We start from the raw sequence: 21213 nt of genomic DNA, 5'->3' as shown, positions 1-21213 counted from the left end.
GGAGGAAGCCGGAGAACCCGGAGAGAACCCACGCTGCACGGGGAGAACATGGAGACTCCACGCAGAAAGATCCCGGGTGTCCTCACCGGGACGCGAACCAGCGACCTTCTTACCACGACCAAGCCACATTGCATTCCCCGCAATAATTCCATGTGGTTCTTATTGGAGATTTTAACTCATACATGTGATGATTTAAAGGAACCCAAGTATTGACTCTTTTAACGTTACCCAACATGTTGCGAGACTAACACACAAACACCCTCGTTGGCCTTGATGCTACTGCTACCTCTAACCGTCTCAGAACATTTTCGTGTTCACTTTGAAGCCTTCATTTCCACTTAGTAAACCAGCCGCATTCTACTAAATGCAGAGAACTCGTCTCTTTCTTTAAAGAAAACAAAACAAGACACCCTGAGTTAGACTCAACATTCAAACCATCTGAGGAAACACTCCATCACCGCCCTTGACAAACTCAACTCCCTCCAGATATCAGGGCTGGCTCTGGAATACTCATTAAGAATGAACTGTCTCCAGAAGGATACGTACGAGTACCTAGCCGACCTTTTCGAGAACTCTTCTGATATAACATCACTTTTTACACACACTCTTCATTCTAAGCCTCTCTAAGTCCACTACAGTGTCATCTTTACTCAGAAGAGCCCAACTCAGACTCCTCTTCCACATCTAATCTCCCATTACTGAGACACAAACACTCTGTCAGAGTTATATTCTTGCATATTTTCTATCTGGCTTCAAACCATTGGACGGTGACGGCTCTTGTTTTAAATTACCCTCAGATTAAAGCTGCTGTAGGCAGAAATTTGGAAAACAATAATAATTTGAAAATATGCAGCCGTCCTTGTCCACCTTTCTCCTCTCTCTTTAGTTTCCCATCACGCCAGCGCAGTTTTAATCCTACTGAGGACTTTTGGGGTCTTTTGGCCATTTGGTTTAGGAGACAGGCATTGTTTTTTTAAATTTAGATTTTTTTAGATTTTAAAAAGAGGGACATTTGTCATGCATTTGGAACCAAAACTACGTCAAATTATCAGAAAATGTGTTTAACACAGAATAAAAATCTATAATGAATACCAACAAATATTCTTTCTTGAGGTCCAAAGTCTTGAAAATACACCAAAATAATCCAGGTAAAGTCAACATCCCTTTATAGCACCACCTGGGATTTAACTCCCACTGTCCCAAATGAAAGTCCACCTCCTGTTTTCACTGTGGACCTCATTGCTAATTACACTCTTTCTTCTGATCAGTGGGATTGACTAAACTCACCTGTCTTGACCTAGATTCTCTAAATGCTAATGGAAGCTGGAGAAGTCTAGTCTCCTGCTTACCCCAGCTTTAAATCGTGTAAACACATTTCCTAATTCTCCTTGACCTCAGAGCTGCCTTCGTCACTATCGACCGCTAATCTTTTACTTAATTATCTGGAGTAGTGTGCCGGTCTCCGTGGTGCAGCTCTGGTTTAGCACCGGAACCAAAGTCCATGTCAGAGTCACACGTCCGAAACAGTAAAAACACCGACTGTGCTGTGGCCAAAGGCGGTGCCGAGGGAGCTTTACTGTTCTCGATCTACACACCGCCGCTGGGATCCATAGTTCGTCAGCACGGTGTGAATTTCCACAATGTGTCCACGAGGCCAGATGACCCAAATACTCGGCCCGGTCGAACCGACTGCCAGTAATGAGTGGATGAGCGAGACCTTTCTGAAGCTAAACGAAGATAAGACTGCAATCCTCCTAGCTGGCCGCAAAGAAGAAGAAGGATTCTGCTCTTTCTAAATGAGGACATCTGACCTTGCAGACGTGACCACGAGTGAAAAAACCTCAGAGTCACTGTAGGTTCTGACCTTAATTCTGCAGCTCATTTAGTTCTTCTTCCTTTTATCATGCTTTCGTTTTTGGTGTACATCCCAAAACCAGCCATTGCACAACCACAACACCATCCAAAACACAAACAAAAACGCAACGAGTGCTCATATATGTCCTGTTTTATAGAACACACTCTGCCTCCCTGGTTCCTCTCTCAGTTTATAAGACACTAAATGGCCCCTTTTACATCACAGACAGCTTTTCTCTCTCCGTGATCCTCCACGAATCCTGAGATTCGCCACAGCTGCTCATTTAACTATTCCCCAGGTTGCTCCGCCAACCGCTGGGGATGCTACTTTTAGCTAATATGCCCCAAAAATATGGAGCGCTCTGCCTTTAAATATTAGACTTGCTGACTCAGTGGATATTTTTAACAGACGACTCGAAACGTGTCATTTAAATTAGGTTGGAAGCTTTTAATTTATCTAAGTCATACATAGTAGCGCTCCGTGGGGTGTTTTTTTTTTTTTTGGGGTGGTTTTCTTTTTGCTGCTGAATTGAAAAAGACTTTTGAGCTGATTTTAAATGTGCTATACAAAAAAAAAAAAAAGTTAATCCATTAATTTGAGTTGTATTATCAAAACTACTCTTTCAGGGACAATAGGTTGAAAACAGTGACTAAAAAATGGAACCTCACATCACACGTCACAGCGTGACCAATATGCTGGCAGTTCCATTAGTCATGTACGTAAGAGGAACGCTACAGGAAAGCCAACAATAATATATTTATTTCTATAGTGCAAATTCAAATGCTTAATATTAATAAAAGAGAATGAAATAAAATTTAAAAACATACAAATAATAGTGATAAGACAATAAGAGTCCTTAATAATCATAATAAATAGGTCTGATGGCAGTAAAATACATAAAACTACAAGAAAATTACATAAACACAAGCCTAACAAGGTAAATTTTACAGTTTTATTTGAGGTTATTGACTGAATCACATGTTTTGACCTCTTCTGGAGGTTTTTTTTTAAGCAGTGAGTGCAGACAACACTGACTACAGTATCTCTTTATGTTGTAGTTCTGCTCTGGGGAACATTTAAGAGATCAATGTGAGGATGTTAGGGGTCTGCACACAGCATATGTAACCAGTAAATCAGATAAATCTGTAATTAATAATTCATTAGGAGATTTAAAAACTAAACGAAATCTGAAAATTAATTCTGAAAAGAAGGGGAAGCTAATGAAGAGCCTCAAAAATGGAGGTAATGTGTTTTTTCCATGTTTAGTTTTAGTCAGAAGACCTGCTGCTGCATTTTAGGTCATCTGACGGTTGTTTAAAGATTTCTTAAGAGCATTTCAAGAGTCAAGTATGCTCGAAATAAAAACTCAAACAAGTCTTTTAGTTTCATTCTTAGTCAGAAAAGGTTCCAGGCTTGGATTTAAAGCGTGGGTCACAATCAGCGATGGCACTGAGCCTCTTTGCTTCATGATTTTTGTTCAAATCCAGCCTTTATACACTCTTTTTAACACTATTGTGAGTCTGTATTTCATTGACCCCAGTGATCAGAACCTGAGGTTTGCTGCTGCAACTTGTGTGGCATGTTAATGCTGTTGAGGCAACAAGACAGTTTTTCAAGTGCATATTAAAAAAGACTGTGGGTCCCAGAACAGACCCCTGAGGAACGCCACAGGTGACCTCAATTTCAAAAGACACTGACTCTCCCAGAGACACCGCATCGTGCTCTTCTGTAGGAAAAGAACTGAAACAGTTAGAACTTAGATGTTAACATGGATCTGCAGCCAGGTTGGAAAAATCTCATGTTTGTTGTAGTTCCAAAGACAAATTAACATGTTAGAATTAAAAGGCATCCTTGCTGGCACTGAGGGGTTTTACCACCATCAGCTATATATTACTGAGGATTTCATTGACTCCTCTATACCTGAGTTACACTGTGTTTTTCCATTATTGTATAATTCACAATTCTGGCCGCTGTAGCTGCTATTAGGCAAAGTTAACATGAATTTGCTTGTGAGTAAATTTGATATTTTGGCCTCAGGGTAGGACAAGCGCTGCTGGAGGGAAGCTCAGGAAGTTCCCCTCCAAAAAAAAAAAATCCCCAGAGGTTGAGCCTGGGGATGGCATGAATGTGTAACACATGTTCAATTGACATGAGATAAGATTAGAATTTTAGTCATGTAAACGTGTAGCCTGAGTCTGTTTTTACAGGAAAACTCATGAGGACACATCCTCTAAGGCCATGAATATGAAACACAAATGGCTTGTTAGATATGTTCTTATGAATTATAGGATAGGCTCGAATGTTTTAATCTTTAAAACAAAAAAAAAACGTGTATATGCTGTGACGTCCAACCATTGCAGCCTCTTTGTTTCCTCCTTGCTGAGCTGCAGTCGACTCTAACCCTGGAAGACACCCACTGCTTATTAAAACTGCTGAAACCTCATATTCTGCTGGACTAACATTTTTGCACTGAGCAAAGGACTTGCATTGATTCACTTACATTGCAGTTGCATAAGGCGGTCAATATGGACATGGGGAATCATTACAGCAGCAGCAGCTTCACTGCTTGCGAGGCGAAAATGTTGGTATAATTGATCACACAGGCAGGATGTTTGTAAAGGGTCACATCTCGAAAACATGATATCACTACATATAATATTAACGGCATGATGTCACACTGATAGAATGAGGCCAAGAATGTATGTGGTATTAGGTGATCGTAGCATTAGTTGTAGTGATAGCAGGTTAGCTGTAATGCTACTGAAACCCCTCCAAATATTGTTTGAGGAGGCATCACTGCTTGTCTGAGTAACCCGCTGCGACACAGCCATGTATCATTGGACATATGAGGTACACGGGACGCTCTTATATTTAGACCAGTGACTGCGTGTGCTAGACTTCTGTGTGACTATAGGAGTCACACGACATGTTCATATATACACACATGACTAACGGCATGAGGAAGTGCCCGTCCACCGACAACCAGACGAAACGTCATCAAATATAAATATGGTAAACATCTATTTTGGCTCTGCCGTGAGAACTTGGTTTCAATCAGTTGTGGCTCGTGATCGTGTTGGAGCAGTGACCTGATTGCTCAAAACATAACTCTTTTTATTGGCCTTTTGCCTACATGTTGTGTCGGTTTGGCGTCTTCTGGACAGCGTTTCAGATGTGGTTTTTGTTTCGACGAGTAGTTGTGTATGCATGGACGAGGCCTCATGCTGACTCTGGACGCCTAGATCATGTTAAAATGTAAAGATTCTTACTTTCGGTATCACACAGACTCCGTTCAGCCATTAATCACGGCTTTATTCCTGCACAGGCTCCGGCTGCATCCATTCATCTGGCATAAACACAACCAATTATGGCTTTTCTGCTCTGTTTATATTTTCTACTACGCTTACATTGCTGGATTTCTACTTTTATTTTGCTCTTGTTTTGTTATTTATGAGGCTTTTTTCTTCACAAACTGGGACCTGAGTACAAATTTCACACCACAAACGTGTGAATGTGAGCTGGCATGACAAATAAAGTTCCTTGAATCCTTGAATAAATACAGAATTATTCTTGTATTTTGACTCTGCTTTGGGGAATTTATTTTAATAAGTTGTTGCCTGTGATCAGCTTTAATCCTGTTGGAGTCATGATCCCGTTCTTCTGGGAACTGTCCACGCTGTACGGCTATTTTTAAAAAATAAAACTTAGCTTTTTCTACACATTTTGACCTTTTGTCCACATGCAAATGCTGCTCTGATGGTTCAGGATGCTGCTGACAGTGGTACAGTGGTGTTTTTTAATAGTGTTTTTGCAGTTTTAATGTTGAAAACAAATAGGGAAGACCCCTGAAGGCCTAGCACTCATGGTTAACCTCACCACTGACGGACCATCTCTGCTTTGAGACTTCATTCAATCATTAATCTTCCTGGTGCATCCGTTCATCAACATAAGTCCAGTACAGTGCAAACAGTTTTATTCTTCATTATGATTTAGCAGACTTTACCTTAAAAGTCTTTCCTCTTTCATAAAAACTCGATTCTCAGACTTTTCAATGCTCTGATAAATTATACAAGAAATGTCTGAGATAAAGTCCAAGGTGCAAGTTATTTTTATAAAAAAAATCCAAGAGCCTTTTCCATTTTTCAGCAGTGACCCAGACTGCAGCAGTTCACCGAGCTCTGTGAAGTTCTCAGACATGCCTCTGTAACGTGACACCTGACAGCTATTCTAGTGAAACCAGATGTAATTTCCCTGCATGGAAAAAAAAAAAAAAAGAAAGAACTCCTCCCCGGACCTGGAGCTCCCATTGTACTTCCTTAAAATCCAGCGGATAAAAACTCACACACTGACCTACTTCGACAGCAGAGGAGGACGGCATCTGACTCGGAGGACTTCGCCAAACTCTTTGACTTTAGGGAATAAGGTGAGTTTGTTTGCTGCTGACTTCCTGGTGCAGAGTTTTACTTTCTGTTTTGTCGCTCCCTTCTCTTAAACAGGGCAGTGAAACATCGGTCATAAAAAAAACAAACAGATTTAATGTTTTGCACAAAAGGTGAACTAATTTATGTTCAACTGAAGCATAACAACAGAGAACTGCTAATTTCTCAGTAAAAAAAATCTTTGAGTTTGGCTTTAGAGATCTCTCTCCTTTTTCCCCTGAAGTATTTTTCCAGCTAAGAAACTTTTAATACTATTAGGATTAAAGACTGATTTTTAAAGCAGCTGCACCTCAGTGGGGTGATATTTGGAAGTCAGAGCTGCAGAGCCATTTTGAGCTCTGCAGAGTTAATGTGACACATCTGTGGAAAAATGCAACAGGAGATGTGGAGAGAGGAGGGGAGGGGGAAAAAAAGAAGCTAAAATAAATATTAATGCCTTATGTAACGCATGAATTCGTCTCTCGAACATAGAAGAACTACCAGGAGAAATCTCTGTCCATGCAGCGACAGCATCATGCACACACTCAGAACCATTTGCATACATCATGAAACTCTTCTATGGCATTTTCCATCCAACTCACCTAAAGGTGAAGCCGTTGCCGGGTATAATCAATGTGTGTAGGAAGCGGACGATGTAAAGCAGCGCTCCTCACACATTCTCAAAGCTAAAAGGAAGCAGATCGGCTCCTGCTTTCAGCTGAGTAAACCTACAAGGTCAGTGGCCTCCACTGGAGACGATGTACACAAATGCAGATTAGCAGCAGCGCAAAGAGAAAGAAAAAAAAAACCCAACAACAACGGGGAGAAGCTGATGAATGGCAGATGGCGGGGAAAGAGAGAGCAGCGAAGGTGGAGGAAAAAGTGCAGACTGCTGTGAATTTTTTAAAGGCTCGACTTAAAAATGCACAGAGAAAGCGTTTGAATCCCCGATGACAGAGCGAGGAAACTTTTTCACCACACTTTGCTAAAGTTTTATTCTTCGTCTGGTGGCTGCTGCTCGTGAGGAGCCGATAGCCGTTAGCTTCAAATGTGATCGTGTTCATCGCAAAAGAAAGCACAAAAAAAAAAAAATCGTCTGAGGGCAGTTTTATCTGTAGCAGACTGGAAACAGACCTCAGACCAGCAGGTATCTGGTTTTGAGCAGGTTTTCCCTCCAAAATGAGCTGTTGGAGGGCTTCCTTCCTTCCTTCCTTCCTTCCTTCCTTCCTTCCTTACTTAGGAACCAGCATTTTTTAAATCTTTAATGTGACTTAAACAGAAAGTAAAGCAACCATGTGACAGTAAACCCATAATAAACATATAGATACTGGAAGCAGATGTGTGAAAATGTTAACCATAACTCCTCCGATAATTAAAAGACTTTTATTTATCAGTCCTCGCTGGAGAACGAATTCCAGCCTCTTAATAAAGGGCAAGTATTTATACAGATTTCAGTCCAAGTGTTGCACATATGAACTTTGTGTGTTTTCTCTCCAGGATGTTGTCGTGTGTGTGCGTGTTGCTGCTGGCAGCCTCGGCGCTGAGCCTTCTGGATGAAGCCGCTCTGGACGCCCAGTGGGAAGAGTGGAAGAGCACACACAGCAGAGAATACAACGGCCTGGTTAGTGTCCATTAATTTTTCCCGTGACGAACGCCAGAGTGTACGCTTGTGTTGGTGTATTTCCCTAAATTATCCCTTAAAGTGTGAGCAAGATGATGTTTCACCCAAAAGACTCTGGGTAACATAAGGCTGCATGAAGCAACTGTGGAAGAAGCAGAGACCAAACTAGGGGAAAAGATGACATTTCAACTAAACCCCTTCGTCTGCAGCGTTAGCATACAGTCACACCTCGGCCACATCACACTCAAAGCAAACATTTGTGGTGGAAGTGTAGAACGAAACAAGACTTAGCACAAAAGTAATTAAAGAGATGCAGACAAAAATGAGTTAATTAAAACCCACATGTAGATGGTTTGGCACGTCATCAGGTTCAGAAACGGATGTTGCACGACTGGCCTAAGAGATTGGGATTCCGACAGCTACTAAAACCACTGAGACACTAACAGCAAAGCAACTTGGGTAGTTTTTTTTTTCAAGCATTTGGCAGATAGAAGACATGATGTCATCATGTAAAAATGCACTAAGCTTAAATGTAAAATAAACTTTTTGCACATTTGCATCTGGGAAATATGTAATTTGATGCATGTATAATATCTGGACCCACAGAACTCCCCCGTCTTAAAACTGACTATTAATATATGAAGAGTTTATTTGCGCGGTGGTTAGCATCATTGCCTCGCAGCTAGAAGGTTGCCAGTTCGCGTCCCGGTGAGGACACCCGGGATCCTTCTGCGTGGAGTCTCCATGTTCTCCCCGTGCAGCGTGGGTTCTCTCCAGGTTCTCCAGCTTCCTCCCACAGTCCAGAAACATGTTGAGGTTAATTGGTGATTGTAAATTGTCTGTAGGTGTGAATGTGAGTGTGCTTGGTTGTCTGTCTCTAAGTGTAGCCCTGTGATAGACTGGTTTCCTGTCCAGGTGAACCTGCCTTCACCCTGAGTCAGCTGGGATAGACTCCAGCCCCCCATGACCCTAGTGAAGATTAAGCGGTGTACAGATGATGGATGGATGGAGTTAATTTGCAAAAACAGATAACTCCATCTTCATAAACCTTCACAAAACCCACTTTTCCAGCATCTACCTGAGACAATATCAATCAAACTCATGTCATTTCTACTGAGTCAGATCCACTCAACTTCAGTTTGATTGATTTTATCTCAAGCAAACAACAAAAAAACAAGTTTTCTGAAAAAGTTGTCTGTTTCTGCAAATGAACTCTCCCTATGTAGCAACAAGAATGTTGGTTTTCTGACTTGCTTTGGATGTTTTCTTCAAGTGGAAAAAATGTGATTGCACAACGTTCAAAGACGTGTCATAATTTCTAAGACGCACGCTCAGCGGATCTGTAGTTCAGTGATGAAGACTCGTGGTTTATTAACAGACCGCGGTCCACATCTGAGGCCGAGCTGGGCTTCGTACAAACCAGATTGTCCTCTAGAAAGTGTTCAAAGGTCTGACGAACAATTCTGCCTTGTGTAGATATATATAACTCAGAACAGCAGAGCAGCAGATTTCCAGAGAGCTGCATCCACCTCTGTGTTTTGCGGCATTTCAATCAGCAGTCGGGGCAAAGCAAAAAGGAGAGCAGCGGAGCGACAGAAGGATGGATCAGAGTGACGTTAATGGGACGCGGTGTCAAATTTTCATTCTAGTGTGATTCTCGATTGTCCCCGGCAAAAGGCATACCTTAGCTGAGTTTACGGAGCAATTTCCCTTTTTCAAAGCCGACTCTTTATTCTTTCATCAGAGGATCTATCTAGAAACTGTCGGTGGCTTCGCTCCCACAGCTGCGTCTCTGCACATGAATGTATTGACAAGCTCTGTGCATTCGTTCTTTTGTCTTTTCTCTGGGTTTTTTTTTTCAGTCTGTGTTTCATCTTTTCTCCCTTTTTTCTCTCTCTCTGCTTCAGTGAGTTGCTCATGTAGACGTCTTTGACTCACTGTCTGCCTACATCGGACTCAATTTAACAGCCAGTCAGTTCAGGGTTAGTCTCGTCCGTCTCTCAGCCGGCCGGCCTGTTTCTGCTGCTGCCAGCGATCTGGTGAGAGCACGTTAAACTGAGAGAAGAGATGTTTTTATAGAGGTTTAAAGTAAGTTGGTGCTGCTATTAAATCTACACTCAGCTGCCTTTAAGGAGTCAGAGTTCTAATTTGCATCCATGATCAGCTGCATTTTTTTGTTTGTTGGTTAGTTTTTTCATAATATACTGAAGATATAATGATGAAATATAGAGTATTGTAGAATATTTGGTGCTGGTATAAATATTTGGCACCCAAATATGTAGTTTGTCTAATATGTGGCTAGTGCAATAATATTAAATCATCAGCATATAGGTTGATTCTATTGATTAGTATCACGAACTAGACTAGTTTGTATTTCCGTGTATTGTATTAGCAACAATTAGCCCTGTGATAGACTGGTTGCCTGTCCAGGTGTCCCCTGCCTTTGCCCTGGGATAGACTCCAGCTCCCCCGTGACGCTAGTGAGGATTAAGATGTGTATAGATAATGGATGGATGGATGTTAGCAAAAATGTGCATCCTGGCTTAGTTCCTAGTTGGTGCAACAATTAGGTGGAAGTACATTAAAAGTGTCCGCTCTCTAATTTACTTTCTTTTCGATTTTTCCAATGAAACTGGATTAAAACGTTTATTAAGTGAAGGCAGCATCATACGGAGGAGGTTGGGGTCGATGGAGGGCGTACAAAGGAAGGAATGTATGGAAAAGGATAAAAGCATTTTTGGTGAGATTAGGTAAAGATGGTGGCGGTGCACCTAAACGTAACCATAAACAAGGTGACTCTAGGAGCTACGTGTGGATGTTGTGTTGCAAGAAAGCAAATGCTTTGTCAGTAAAGATGTTCATTATCAACATTTTGCAACGTCCAGGTGGCATTATTACCCAAAAGTGTCCCGCATGCGCAGAAGAGGACACGACGACGTCACACGCAGCGAGCGTGCTCAGTGTTTAGTAAACACAGATGGTGGTGGCGACAGGGGAGCGCCACTGCCGCCACCGATGGTGGAAACAGAAGTGTGAGCGCTATCCTAAACTAACATCAGCAGCCAAGTACTGCCTGTGTGTTTCGGCCACTTCCACCCCGTCAGAGCGCTGCCCCGGGGTGGAAGTGTCCCCTGACCGTGCAGAATATTCTGATATTCATCAAAATTGGGCCTGAATATCCAGAGAGCAGAAAGTTCTATTGGGACCAGCCCTACTAGTTATTATAACAACTATGAACAATAAATATTAACAACAAATGAGCCTTCCAGCATCAAGCCCTCCTTGTATCTCGACCTCCATCTTGCTATCCGACATAAAAGAAGGTTTTACATTTAGTGTTGGATTATCGAGTCACGACTGTGTTTCTATAAATACAATTTACAGGAGACAGGGTTAATATAATAATATAATATATATATAATTGAACATGATAATACTTTGTTTAAATCTTTGTTTTATTCAGTCGATGGCATATTGGCTCATCACAAAGTCGTCTCCGTGGGAAAGTGTCATGTTACTTTACACTAGTAAACAAACACATGGAGGAAGAGGTGATGAACAAGCTAGAAGTTAATCATAGTTCTACTTCTGTCATGTGCTGGTGATCAGTCTGGTTCCCTTTATGTAGATGATCTGGTCTGATAGAGGAATAATACCACGTTTAAATAAATCCCCACCAGTTGGAAAATTCATGAAGAGAGAGAGAAAAAGTAATCGAGTAGTCTTTCTTTGACACATATACACACCGGTAACTGTCAGATGTGCACATCAAACCACTTATGGATTCAAAGCAGCTCTATTTTTAACACACGATTCTTTCTGATGCTTCTGTTTTTAGAAGAGGAAGAAAATATATTTCTAGCTTCCGTTTCAAACATCCACCCGACGGTACAGTCAACAAAGCAGCACGAGTTCTTGCTGCTTTCTGCAAGTCATCTCTCATTATCGCCTCTAAATCCTCGGCACACATTCTCTTCAACCACAAACAACGTTGCCTAGAAAAACAAGAACCACGAGGCCGTGACCGGTTGCTCCACTTCCTTGTTTAGGCCCAGAGTGGAAACCAGACAGATGGGAGTCAGAGAACAGAGAAGCAAAAGTAGAGCAGGACGCGCACAATGAGAATTTACTTCATCTTCCTCATCGTTTGCTGGTAATTGAGAGAAAAAAAAAGTTAATTTCCATCAGACTTTAGCTGCTTCATTTACGAAAAACAAAAACAATGTCGTGGTAGCAGCTGTAGGAAATTTCCACCAGAGGAAACTCCATTCATCAGTGAAGCTTCTTCTTTAGTTTCAGGGTTTTTTTAAATTTTTATTTTCATTCCTGGCATCAAAGAAGCAAAGGAAATGTGGTTCAGTTGGTGTTAAAGCGGGGCTGGCTACGAGTTTACTTCCTGAATGCTTACTGAGCATCTGCTATCCCTCCACTCTCCACCTCTGGCTAGAGGTCAGAGCATCGCAGCTGTGGAGTGTGTGTGAGTGTGTGTGTGTGTTTGCATGTGTGTGTTTGCAACTGCACGTGTGCAAACGCCTGGGTTAATGAGCAGAATCTGACAGTGTGTTTTCATTTGTACCCGTGTGTGTAAATGCATGTATTTACTGCAATGTTAGCATGTTGGTATGATCACAGCGTGTATTTATATTCATGTGAAGTCAGCAGAAAGGACCTCGTTCTCTCTCTCGCATGGTGATTTTAATCAGCATTCACCCGGCAGCTCCTCTCGATTCAACCCTCCTTGAACTGACATCACCGTAATAGAATCAAAATCTCCGTGCGAGCATTTGCATTTTCCATTACTGGAATGGATATCAAGATAGAAATGATTGTAGTTATGCTAATGGTTGCTAAAACCACAAGTAGAGCTTGTTTTTTTTTTGTTTTTTTTCTAGCCAGCTTTATCTTTATCTTTTAGCTGTATCTTATTCCCATATTGAGCCTTTGAGCAATAAAACTTGACATCAACAGTTGTGCTAAATGGAGCTCACTCATAGATTTCTCATCACACAGCGCTGGATGGTGGATAAAGTCACATTTTATCTGTGTGTGCTGCAGGAGGGAAGATTGTTGTGTGAATGTGCGCCGCTTTAATCGGCCTAATTAATGAAATGGGGCTGGAACGCAGGCAGGCAGGCTTTTTTTTTTCTCTTTTATTGGCTAATTATAATGAATCCTTGCCCTGTTTGCCCAGATTGGTTTCTTTGGGTTGTCAGGTGTACGCACAGGAGACAAACCTGAAGGATGGGGTTTTATTTTAGTACTCATGAAGCCCGTTCCTGTCATGTGAAATGAAATGTTTGTGACTTTATTAGCTCCTCAACCCAAAGGGGGGCGGAAACATCAGTCCAAGAGGTTCAAACACTCCCTTTTATTTGGTCGTTTGATGGAAATATTCATCGCTTTCATGCACGTAATGGTCGTTTGTGGTTCAAGCAATTTAATCACCAGTACACGTATAATTTAATAAAGTCAACGGCAACATGGTGCTACACAAAATGGCTTAAACATGAAATAAGTGACTTTTTAAGCTGGGGAAATTTAAATGTAAAGCAAATCTGGAAGTGTTGCTGATTTAATGTATTATCTCACATATCCTCAAATGCATTCCTTCCATTAAAGAAAAGGCAAAATCCACAACAGTCACTCAAATGACTAGAAACTGAACAAAGTAATAATAAATCAAAATGTGCTAAATTATAATTTAGTGAAATAAGGCATTGCTTTTGAATTATGGTTGAAAAGAATAATTTTTAAAAAACAAACAAAACTGTCCCAGAGTTACAGAAAACACTTGATTGCAGTGACTGGATCGAGAAAATATTAGTTTACGGGTCCTTTCATGATTTTTTTTGGTTTGTTTTTTCATATTTCTGTTGAACCAAAAGCAACATCATGATTTTCATTACATTTTTATTTATTATTACTTTTGTCAATTTTAACTTATTTCAGCTGTTTTTTTTTTTCTTTCTTTAATAGGAGGGTATGAATAAATTTGAGGACGAATATAAATTTAAGACACTTTACATTTTTAAAACACACAAGCTTAATCAGAGTTTACATAATTCATAAAATAAAATTTAAAAATAGGTGCCATTACGCTGAAAAAGGTGGGAAATGGATTCAATTCAAATCATTTTCTGTGTCACAGCAAGTTTCTGTCACGAATACTTTCTTCAAAATATCAAAAACAACAACAAAAAGAAGTACAGTTCTCAATCAGTTCCTGCTGGGAAGTGATTGTGTGAACTCTCAGCAGCGCGTAACACGACTCCTAGTAATTATAATTACACCGAGTTTGTTACTGGGTTTACTTTAAAAGCCGGAAAACTTGAAAGGTAAAAAGGATTTCTTTTAATTTCTTGAGTTGGAACCAGGACTTGACACCTCGTTTTGTTTGCCTCAGGATGAAGAGTGGATCCGCAGAACCATCTGGCAGAAGAACGCTCGCATGATCGAAGCCCACAACATGGAGGCGGCGCTGGGGATGCACTCCTACGAGCTGGCCATGAACCACCTGGGAGACATGGTGAGTCCAGAACGTCAGATTCCAGGCAGGTGTGATGTCTTTATCCCACGTAGGTGCATCGCAGAGGAAGACACGAGCCTCTTTGTTAAGGCAGGAAGACGAGCATGTCAGCATTCCTATTTTTTCCCCTTTTCTCTCTCTGGTGTGCTCTCCGGTGTGCTGCAGCTGACAGTTCTGTTAGCAGGAGTCTATTTCTGGTCACGAGAAACCACAAGCTATGATTGGAGACGGAGTCTGGCGCGTCTCCTTCCACATCACGGCACCTCCAGACGTTTTTTTGACCGTTTTGTAGCTCAGACAAACAAATGTTATGTGTTCTGATCCCAGCGTTGTTGGGTTTTTTTTGGAGATGTTTCCTTATTTTTAACACATTTCAGGCGCAATATGTTAGTGCACAAAATAAGGCATGTCCTCAAATGAGAATGAAGTTACTGTTTTTATGATTTTGTTGAAACCCTTGAGTTTATTCTGAATTTTTCTAGTTTTTCGCTGAAACGAAATGCATTTTTGAGGGTCTAAGCATGCCCAATATCTCTACAAAATCCCCACACACACTAGGACTGGCAAAAAAAATTGATATTTTTCAGTACTTGGACATGTCACTGCCAAAATGGCTCCACAGCGCCACCTTGCAAAATTTCAACGGAGTCCTGTCGGAAGCATGTTTGGCCTAAAGCTACAAAATTTGGTGGGCATATAGAGCAGCCCCCTACAATATTTCAACAGACTCCCATTGGGGCTACGTTTGACTTAGAGCTACAAAATTTGGTACACATATGTAGCAGCTCAGGACACACAAAAAAGTCCGTTGGCATGTTTCCGTAAACCCAACAGGAAATCCGCCATTTTGAAAAAATTGCGAGCATGCCTGACGATTTTCCCTCATTTTTGGCCAATTTCAAAATCCATCCCCTCCTAGGGATTACACACCTGAAATCTGGCCAGCACAAACTACTTGATGTGGTGAATAAAAGGTCATAAAATCTTCTGCAAAAGTCTGACGGCGTGGAAATGGCGGCCCACTCAATTTTGATGAAAGGCAGGTCAGGACGAACAAAAAACTTGATCAGCTCCAAGCTCTAAAATGCAACACGGCTCAACTGCGCCCCCTACAATATTTCAACAGAGTCCCATCAGGGCTACGTTTGACTTAGAGCTACAGAAATTGGTACACATATGTAGCAGCTCAGGACGCACAAAAAAGTCCATCAGCATGTTTTCGTAAACCCAACAGGAAATTCGCCATGTTGGAAAAATCCTGAGCATTACGGGCCATTTTCGCTCATTTTTGGCCATTTTCAAAATCTGTCTCCTCCTAGGAAATCTGGCCAGCACAAACTACAGGACGTGGTGATTAAAAGGTAATAAAATCTTCCGCAAAAGTCTGACAGCGTGGAAATGGCGGCCCGCTCAATTTCAATGAAAGGCCATTTTGCGCATTTTCGCTGTGTTTCCGGCCCGTCCTGTTGGAAGGCCGTTTCACCCAGACGTCCAAAATTCAGTGGGCATGTGTAGCAGCTCACAAAATGTAATTATTTAATTGTTTTTGCTTCTTTTTTTTATTATTCTTTTTTCTTTAATCCATGACAGCACAGGTTCAGTCCAGCTGTTATGATAGCTTGTGCATCATTTACTCGTGTTACACATCCAGGTTTTCTCTTCATTATTAATTATTATGCTGATTATTTCCTCAAATAATTGATTTCTCATTGGGTAAAAGTAATAAAAGTCCAAGCTGATGTCTTTGAATGTTTTGTTTCACCAGAAGAGATTTATCATCATATATGAAGCGAGAACCAACAAACCAGCTCCTTCCTGTCAGAGCTCCACATTATCTTCAGAAGTTTTGGCTTTTAGCTGCTGTAGTCTGTTGTCATCTCCTTCTTTTGCTTCAGTCATGCGTGTGGCGACGCGGCGAGGTGAAGCTAAACGGGTTCGGTGTCCTTAAATCAGCTGCAGTCGGTGACATGTCAGCGCACGACTGATGCTTGTTTTATTGCATCGAATGTCAGACACAACAAGCCGTGCATCAAAAACGAAAGACAAGTCGGCTTCATGGAGTGGCAGCGTGTCAGGACTTGAGCATCTGAATTCTGGATAAATGGTCGGTTTTCATGTTTATGTAGGGAACAGGTGGCCGGAAATGAAGGATGTCTTTCCATTTTCAGCCTGACTGAAAGCACTTAAATTAAATGAAAGAAATTAACAGATGGCCTGTATTTCTTCCATTAATGATCTGTTCTGCTTTTAGAATGAGCTGTAATGAAAGCCCTGGGGAGTTCTCATCATAATAAATGGAAGATTTCTTCTTCTTTTTCTTTTTTTTTTTTAAATAACTGCTAAATATTGTATAACCAGCAGTTCCAGCCAGCAAACAGAAATCTCTTATTTTAATTCCTCTTGTTCTCTTTCATCCACTCCGTCTTTTATGTCACTGTTTTTTTTTTTTAAATCTTTCTTTTGTGCACTTTGGTGCCGTTTTTCTGACATTTTGTAAACTGAAAGGTGACATTTCACTTTCGAGTAAACGGCATTAAACCCGTCTCTTCATGAATAACTTTTCATCCTCTGTCACCCCGCTGACTCAAATCCTCCCGCTCCCATATCTTCTTTTACTTGTTCTCGTCTTAAATCTAAAAATAAACCCTGCGTACCTCTCGTCTCTTCTTCCTGTCCAGAATTTATTATTTTATTTTTTTCCTTTTCCACTCAGTTATTCTAAAAACCAAGGAAAGATTCATCCCATCCTTTGTCGCTTCAATCTGTGGCCCTAAACTTTTGAACCCTTTGTTTCTGGTGATGTTTTGGATCTAAAAACTGCTGATGCAAACTGTCAGCATGTGAATTAAACGCCTCGGCAACTTCCCCAAAAACCTGGGGAAGATGACCAAAAACATTAACTTGTGTTTCTGTTCACGCAGACGTCGGAGGAAGTGGTGGAGAAGATGACCGGCCTGCAGATCCCCCTGAACTCTGTGCGCAACTTCAGCATGACTCTGGACCACAAGGTGTCCAAGCTTCCCAAGTTCGTTGACTACCGCAAGAAGGGCATGGTGACCCCAGTGAAGGACCAGGTCAGAGGACGAGCATTTCATTCTGCATTTAGAGGATTCTGAGTGCTTGAAATATCTGGAATTTGTTTCTGTCATACATAAATCAGAGCATTTTAGAGAAGCTATGAAGAATAGTTTATGTCATTGAGACGGGGTTTCTCTTATTGATGAACCTGCAGAGAACCTGAACTCTCAGCTCTTCCTGACTGGTGAGCCCTCTGCTTCAGCTTCACTGGTTCGCTCAGCAGCTAAAAGCTTTAAAAACGTACTGATTCGTGAAGCATTCAGCACGATGAGGGCCAAATATTTCCCTCAGAAGTAGAAGTGAGGGTTACTTACAGAAGCATGATTAGAAACGTGTTATAATACTGAGAGGTTCACCTGTCAACCTGAAGAAGGAGGTGCATCAGTGTTGAGTTCACAGCCTGTTTTAGTAGGTTTAGAGGGGAAATATCCATCCATCCATCCATCCATCCATCATCTATACACCTTAATCCTCACCAGGGTCATGGGGGGCTGGAGTCTATCCCAGCTGACTCAGGGTGAAGGTAGGTTCACCTGGACAGGTAACCAGTCTATCACAGGGCTACACTTAGAGACAGACAACCAAGCACACTCATATTCACACCAATCACCAATTAACCCCAGCATGTTTTTGGACCCGGAGAACCCACGCTGCATGGGGAGAACATGGAGACTCCACACAGATCCCAGGTGTCCTCACCGGGACGAGGCAACAGTGCTAACCACCGCGCCACCTTGAAAATATGCAGTTATCAAACTAAGCTTGGCACGAATCAGAGATTGGACTATCTTTAGTCCTGTGACACCATCAAGATGATCAACAAGTTCAAGGAAATGGGGCAAGACAAATTCCTAAGAACACAAGACAGATCTTGTGCAACAACATTCCTCTTTAGCGAGTTCTAAAGTCACAAGACGGCAGCACAGGAGCCAAACCGATCTCTAACGTGGTCAGGACAGTGGGCGGATTAAGAAAGCTGTATCTTGATTCACGAGAATCGAAACCAGAACAGTCGGCGTCTCACAAAGAGAGCTTTGAATTGCTTTGTGATCAATAAGTCATATCCAGAAAACACAGAGGCGCGCTGCTTTGCAAAATGTAAAAAAGTCTTTGATAGACGGGGCCCACGCGTTTCAACTCGCAGTCGTCTTTAGGGCGCGTAGAAGTAAGAAGCAGCTCGCAGAGGCTGCTGCCAAGCAGTCACAAACATTCGTCACAGGTGCAGCGGAGCAAGTGCATGTGGAAACCATTAGGTAGATTCTAACATGGAGTCAACATCTCTCATAGTCCCCGTGAGCAACCACAACACAGAAAGCAACCACATGGAAAACACCCATTCTGAGATGAAGAAAAACATCTTTGAAGTTGGTGCAAAAAGGAGCGAGATGAGGAATCATCCCATCACCAGGAACCTGTTTACAGACATAGAACACAGTCCAGGACATCAGTCAGGTCTGGATCCAGAATGTTTCTCTGTTGTCTTTAGTTTATCTCCTCCTCTCTTTCTGTGGCCTCTACATGCACCGCGTTGAATGAGTCAGGGTCACATCGTCTTCATTTCCCATGCTAATGGGATATTCATGCTCAGTTGGTCCCCTTCTGTCTCTTTCCTGTTTGTTCTCCAGACATAAAAATAGCCACATGAGCGCTGTAGGTGGTGTTCTAGACAACAATATGAAGTCCTGTACCTGTGTGGAAGCAGCACAACCACGAGTAGAAGAGGAGAGAAGTCAGACGTAGGATTTATAATTCCAGAAATCACAAAAAGGAAAGAAATAAAATGTGAAGTTCAAGTTTTTTACTTATATATTTTTGATTATTTATTTTACTAAACCTTCTAATAAACCTGTGTTACCTGCAACACGGGGGAAATGGTAGCTCTCCATACTGTGGATATTTAACTCTTTACATGTCTGATCTGGGGATGCAAGGTGGATCAGTGGTTAGCATTGTCGCCTCATAGCAAGGTCGCCGGTTCACATCCACATGAGGACACCCGGGATCTTTCTGCGTGGAGTCTCCATGTTCTCCCCGTGCAGCGTGGGTTCTCTCCGGGTTCTCCAGAAACATGTTGAGGTTAATTGGTGATTCTAAATTGTCCGTAGGTGTGAATGTGAGTGTGCTTGGTTGTCTGTCTCTAAGTGTAGCCCTGTGATAGACTGGTTACCTGTCCAGGTGAACCTGCCTTCACCCTGGGATAGACTCCAGCCCCCCATGACCCTAGTGAGGATTAAGTGGTGTATAGATAATAGATGGATGTCTAATTTGTACACGGCCTGCAGTTCAGCCCAGTTCAGGCGAAACATCCCATAGTTTTTCATCACATGATTGTTGGTCAGGGCTGAGTCACTGATGACTTCCTGCCAGGAGCACAGAGTCATCAGGTTTTAGTCTTTTGTTGGTACAAACAGTCTATTTTGGCATTTTTTTAATGAGACATAAATGGATTTTGATGACACATCCTTATTTCAGGCTTAGATCAGCACATCACACACAGATGAGTAGTTCAAGGACCACCGTAAACTTTAAGAAAACAATCATTCCTTGTGTTGTTTTTTTTAACAGTTTCAGGCTCTAATAAATGGCGTCCTTAAAGCAGCTTTTTAAAGACAACACGCCTTTTAAACCTGCTGGTCTGTTGTGTAGCATCACAGTGATCTACCACACTGTGGTCTGTGCTGGAGCTCAGCCACTCGGGTCTCCAGGTGATCGCTGTGATCAAACTTGTCTCCTCTAGTCGCTGCTTTTTCTAAAGCTGACAGCCGGGACGCTTTATTCAGCCTCGACTCTTCATAGTAAACCAACTTGAGGGAAGCACTGGAGCCTGTTTGTGCAGATCTGCTTGTTCGTTAGAGCAGCTGATGCCTTGTTGGATCCCATTTCTTTAACCACACCTGTGATAAATATGTGTGATTGCTTCACAGCTGGACTGATCTATCCGTGACCTGCTTCCCATAAAGAATGTGGCTTCAAACACACAGGTTAGGTTAGATTAGATTAGATAGAACTTTATTGAGGTCAGCCTTGGTATTGTTCTAGTTCTGACTTAATGACCGTGAAGCAAGCCGAACCCTTCTCAGAGCTCGTGTTTTTCATACCTGCATTTGAGAAGCTGCCACCCGCTCGCTATAAAGTCAAGAGGAAGCTATAATGTGATGTGTACTTTTTCTACCTGTCATATTCCTGTCATAGTTCTCAAGGTAACTGCATCTTCAGTTAGAAATCCTGCTGGACTTCTGGTGTTTGTTGAGAAAACCTGAGCTATAAGTTCCCAAGGCTGTTTTCAGGCAAAATGTTTAGAGTGAAGCACAAAACCTCGTTGATTTCTGCAGGGAAATGTGAGCGTTGCAGGCAGAAGCAAGACAATAATAATGTGACAGGAACGAGTAGGGAAACTGTGAAAATGTAAACCACAAAGATTAAACATTATGTTTAGTATTTTTAATGAAAATCAGTCGTGCAATCTGAATCTAATTGTGCAGATTTCAGTTTTAAAACGTGTCCAGATGATGGTTTTTATATGCTGGAGGACTTATCATGAGCATGTTCTTCATCAAACTGCTGCACATCAACCTCATAAACATGCGTCACAGAGTTTAATGTGGAGCAAACCTCTGGAACCAGTCCTGTCAGTTTGTCGGGTTGGACATGCCGTACATTTATTCTTTGTCAGAATTTGATTCCGGTTTTGGCTGCAAGGTGGCTCGATAGTTAG

At 41.7% G+C, this 21213-nt stretch overlaps 1 protein-coding gene across 1 annotated transcript in view; it reads left to right on the top strand.

Annotated features, from left to right (window-relative positions):
- Positions 1-6177: 6177 nt before the first annotated feature.
- The window catches only part of ctsk (cathepsin K), a 22144-nt gene continuing 7108 nt past the window's right edge, over positions 6178-21213 (top strand). The window contains exons 1-4 of the mRNA XM_008288957.1: positions 6178-6278; positions 7771-7894; positions 14298-14420; positions 17342-17494. Of these exons, the coding sequence (XP_008287179.1) occupies positions 7772-7894; positions 14298-14420; positions 17342-17494 (399 nt within the window). The 5' untranslated portion in view covers positions 6178-6278; position 7771. The remainder of the gene's footprint in view (positions 6279-7770; positions 7895-14297; positions 14421-17341; positions 17495-21213) is intronic.

The sequence above is a fragment of the Stegastes partitus genome, unplaced genomic scaffold, assembly GCF_000690725.1.
Source record: "Stegastes partitus isolate 25-593 unplaced genomic scaffold, Stegastes_partitus-1.0.2 Scaffold585, whole genome shotgun sequence".
Lineage (NCBI taxonomy): Eukaryota > Metazoa > Chordata > Actinopteri > Pomacentridae > Stegastes > Stegastes partitus.
The sequence above is the reverse complement of the archived record's forward strand: the minus strand, read 5'-3'. Positions and strand labels throughout refer to the sequence as shown.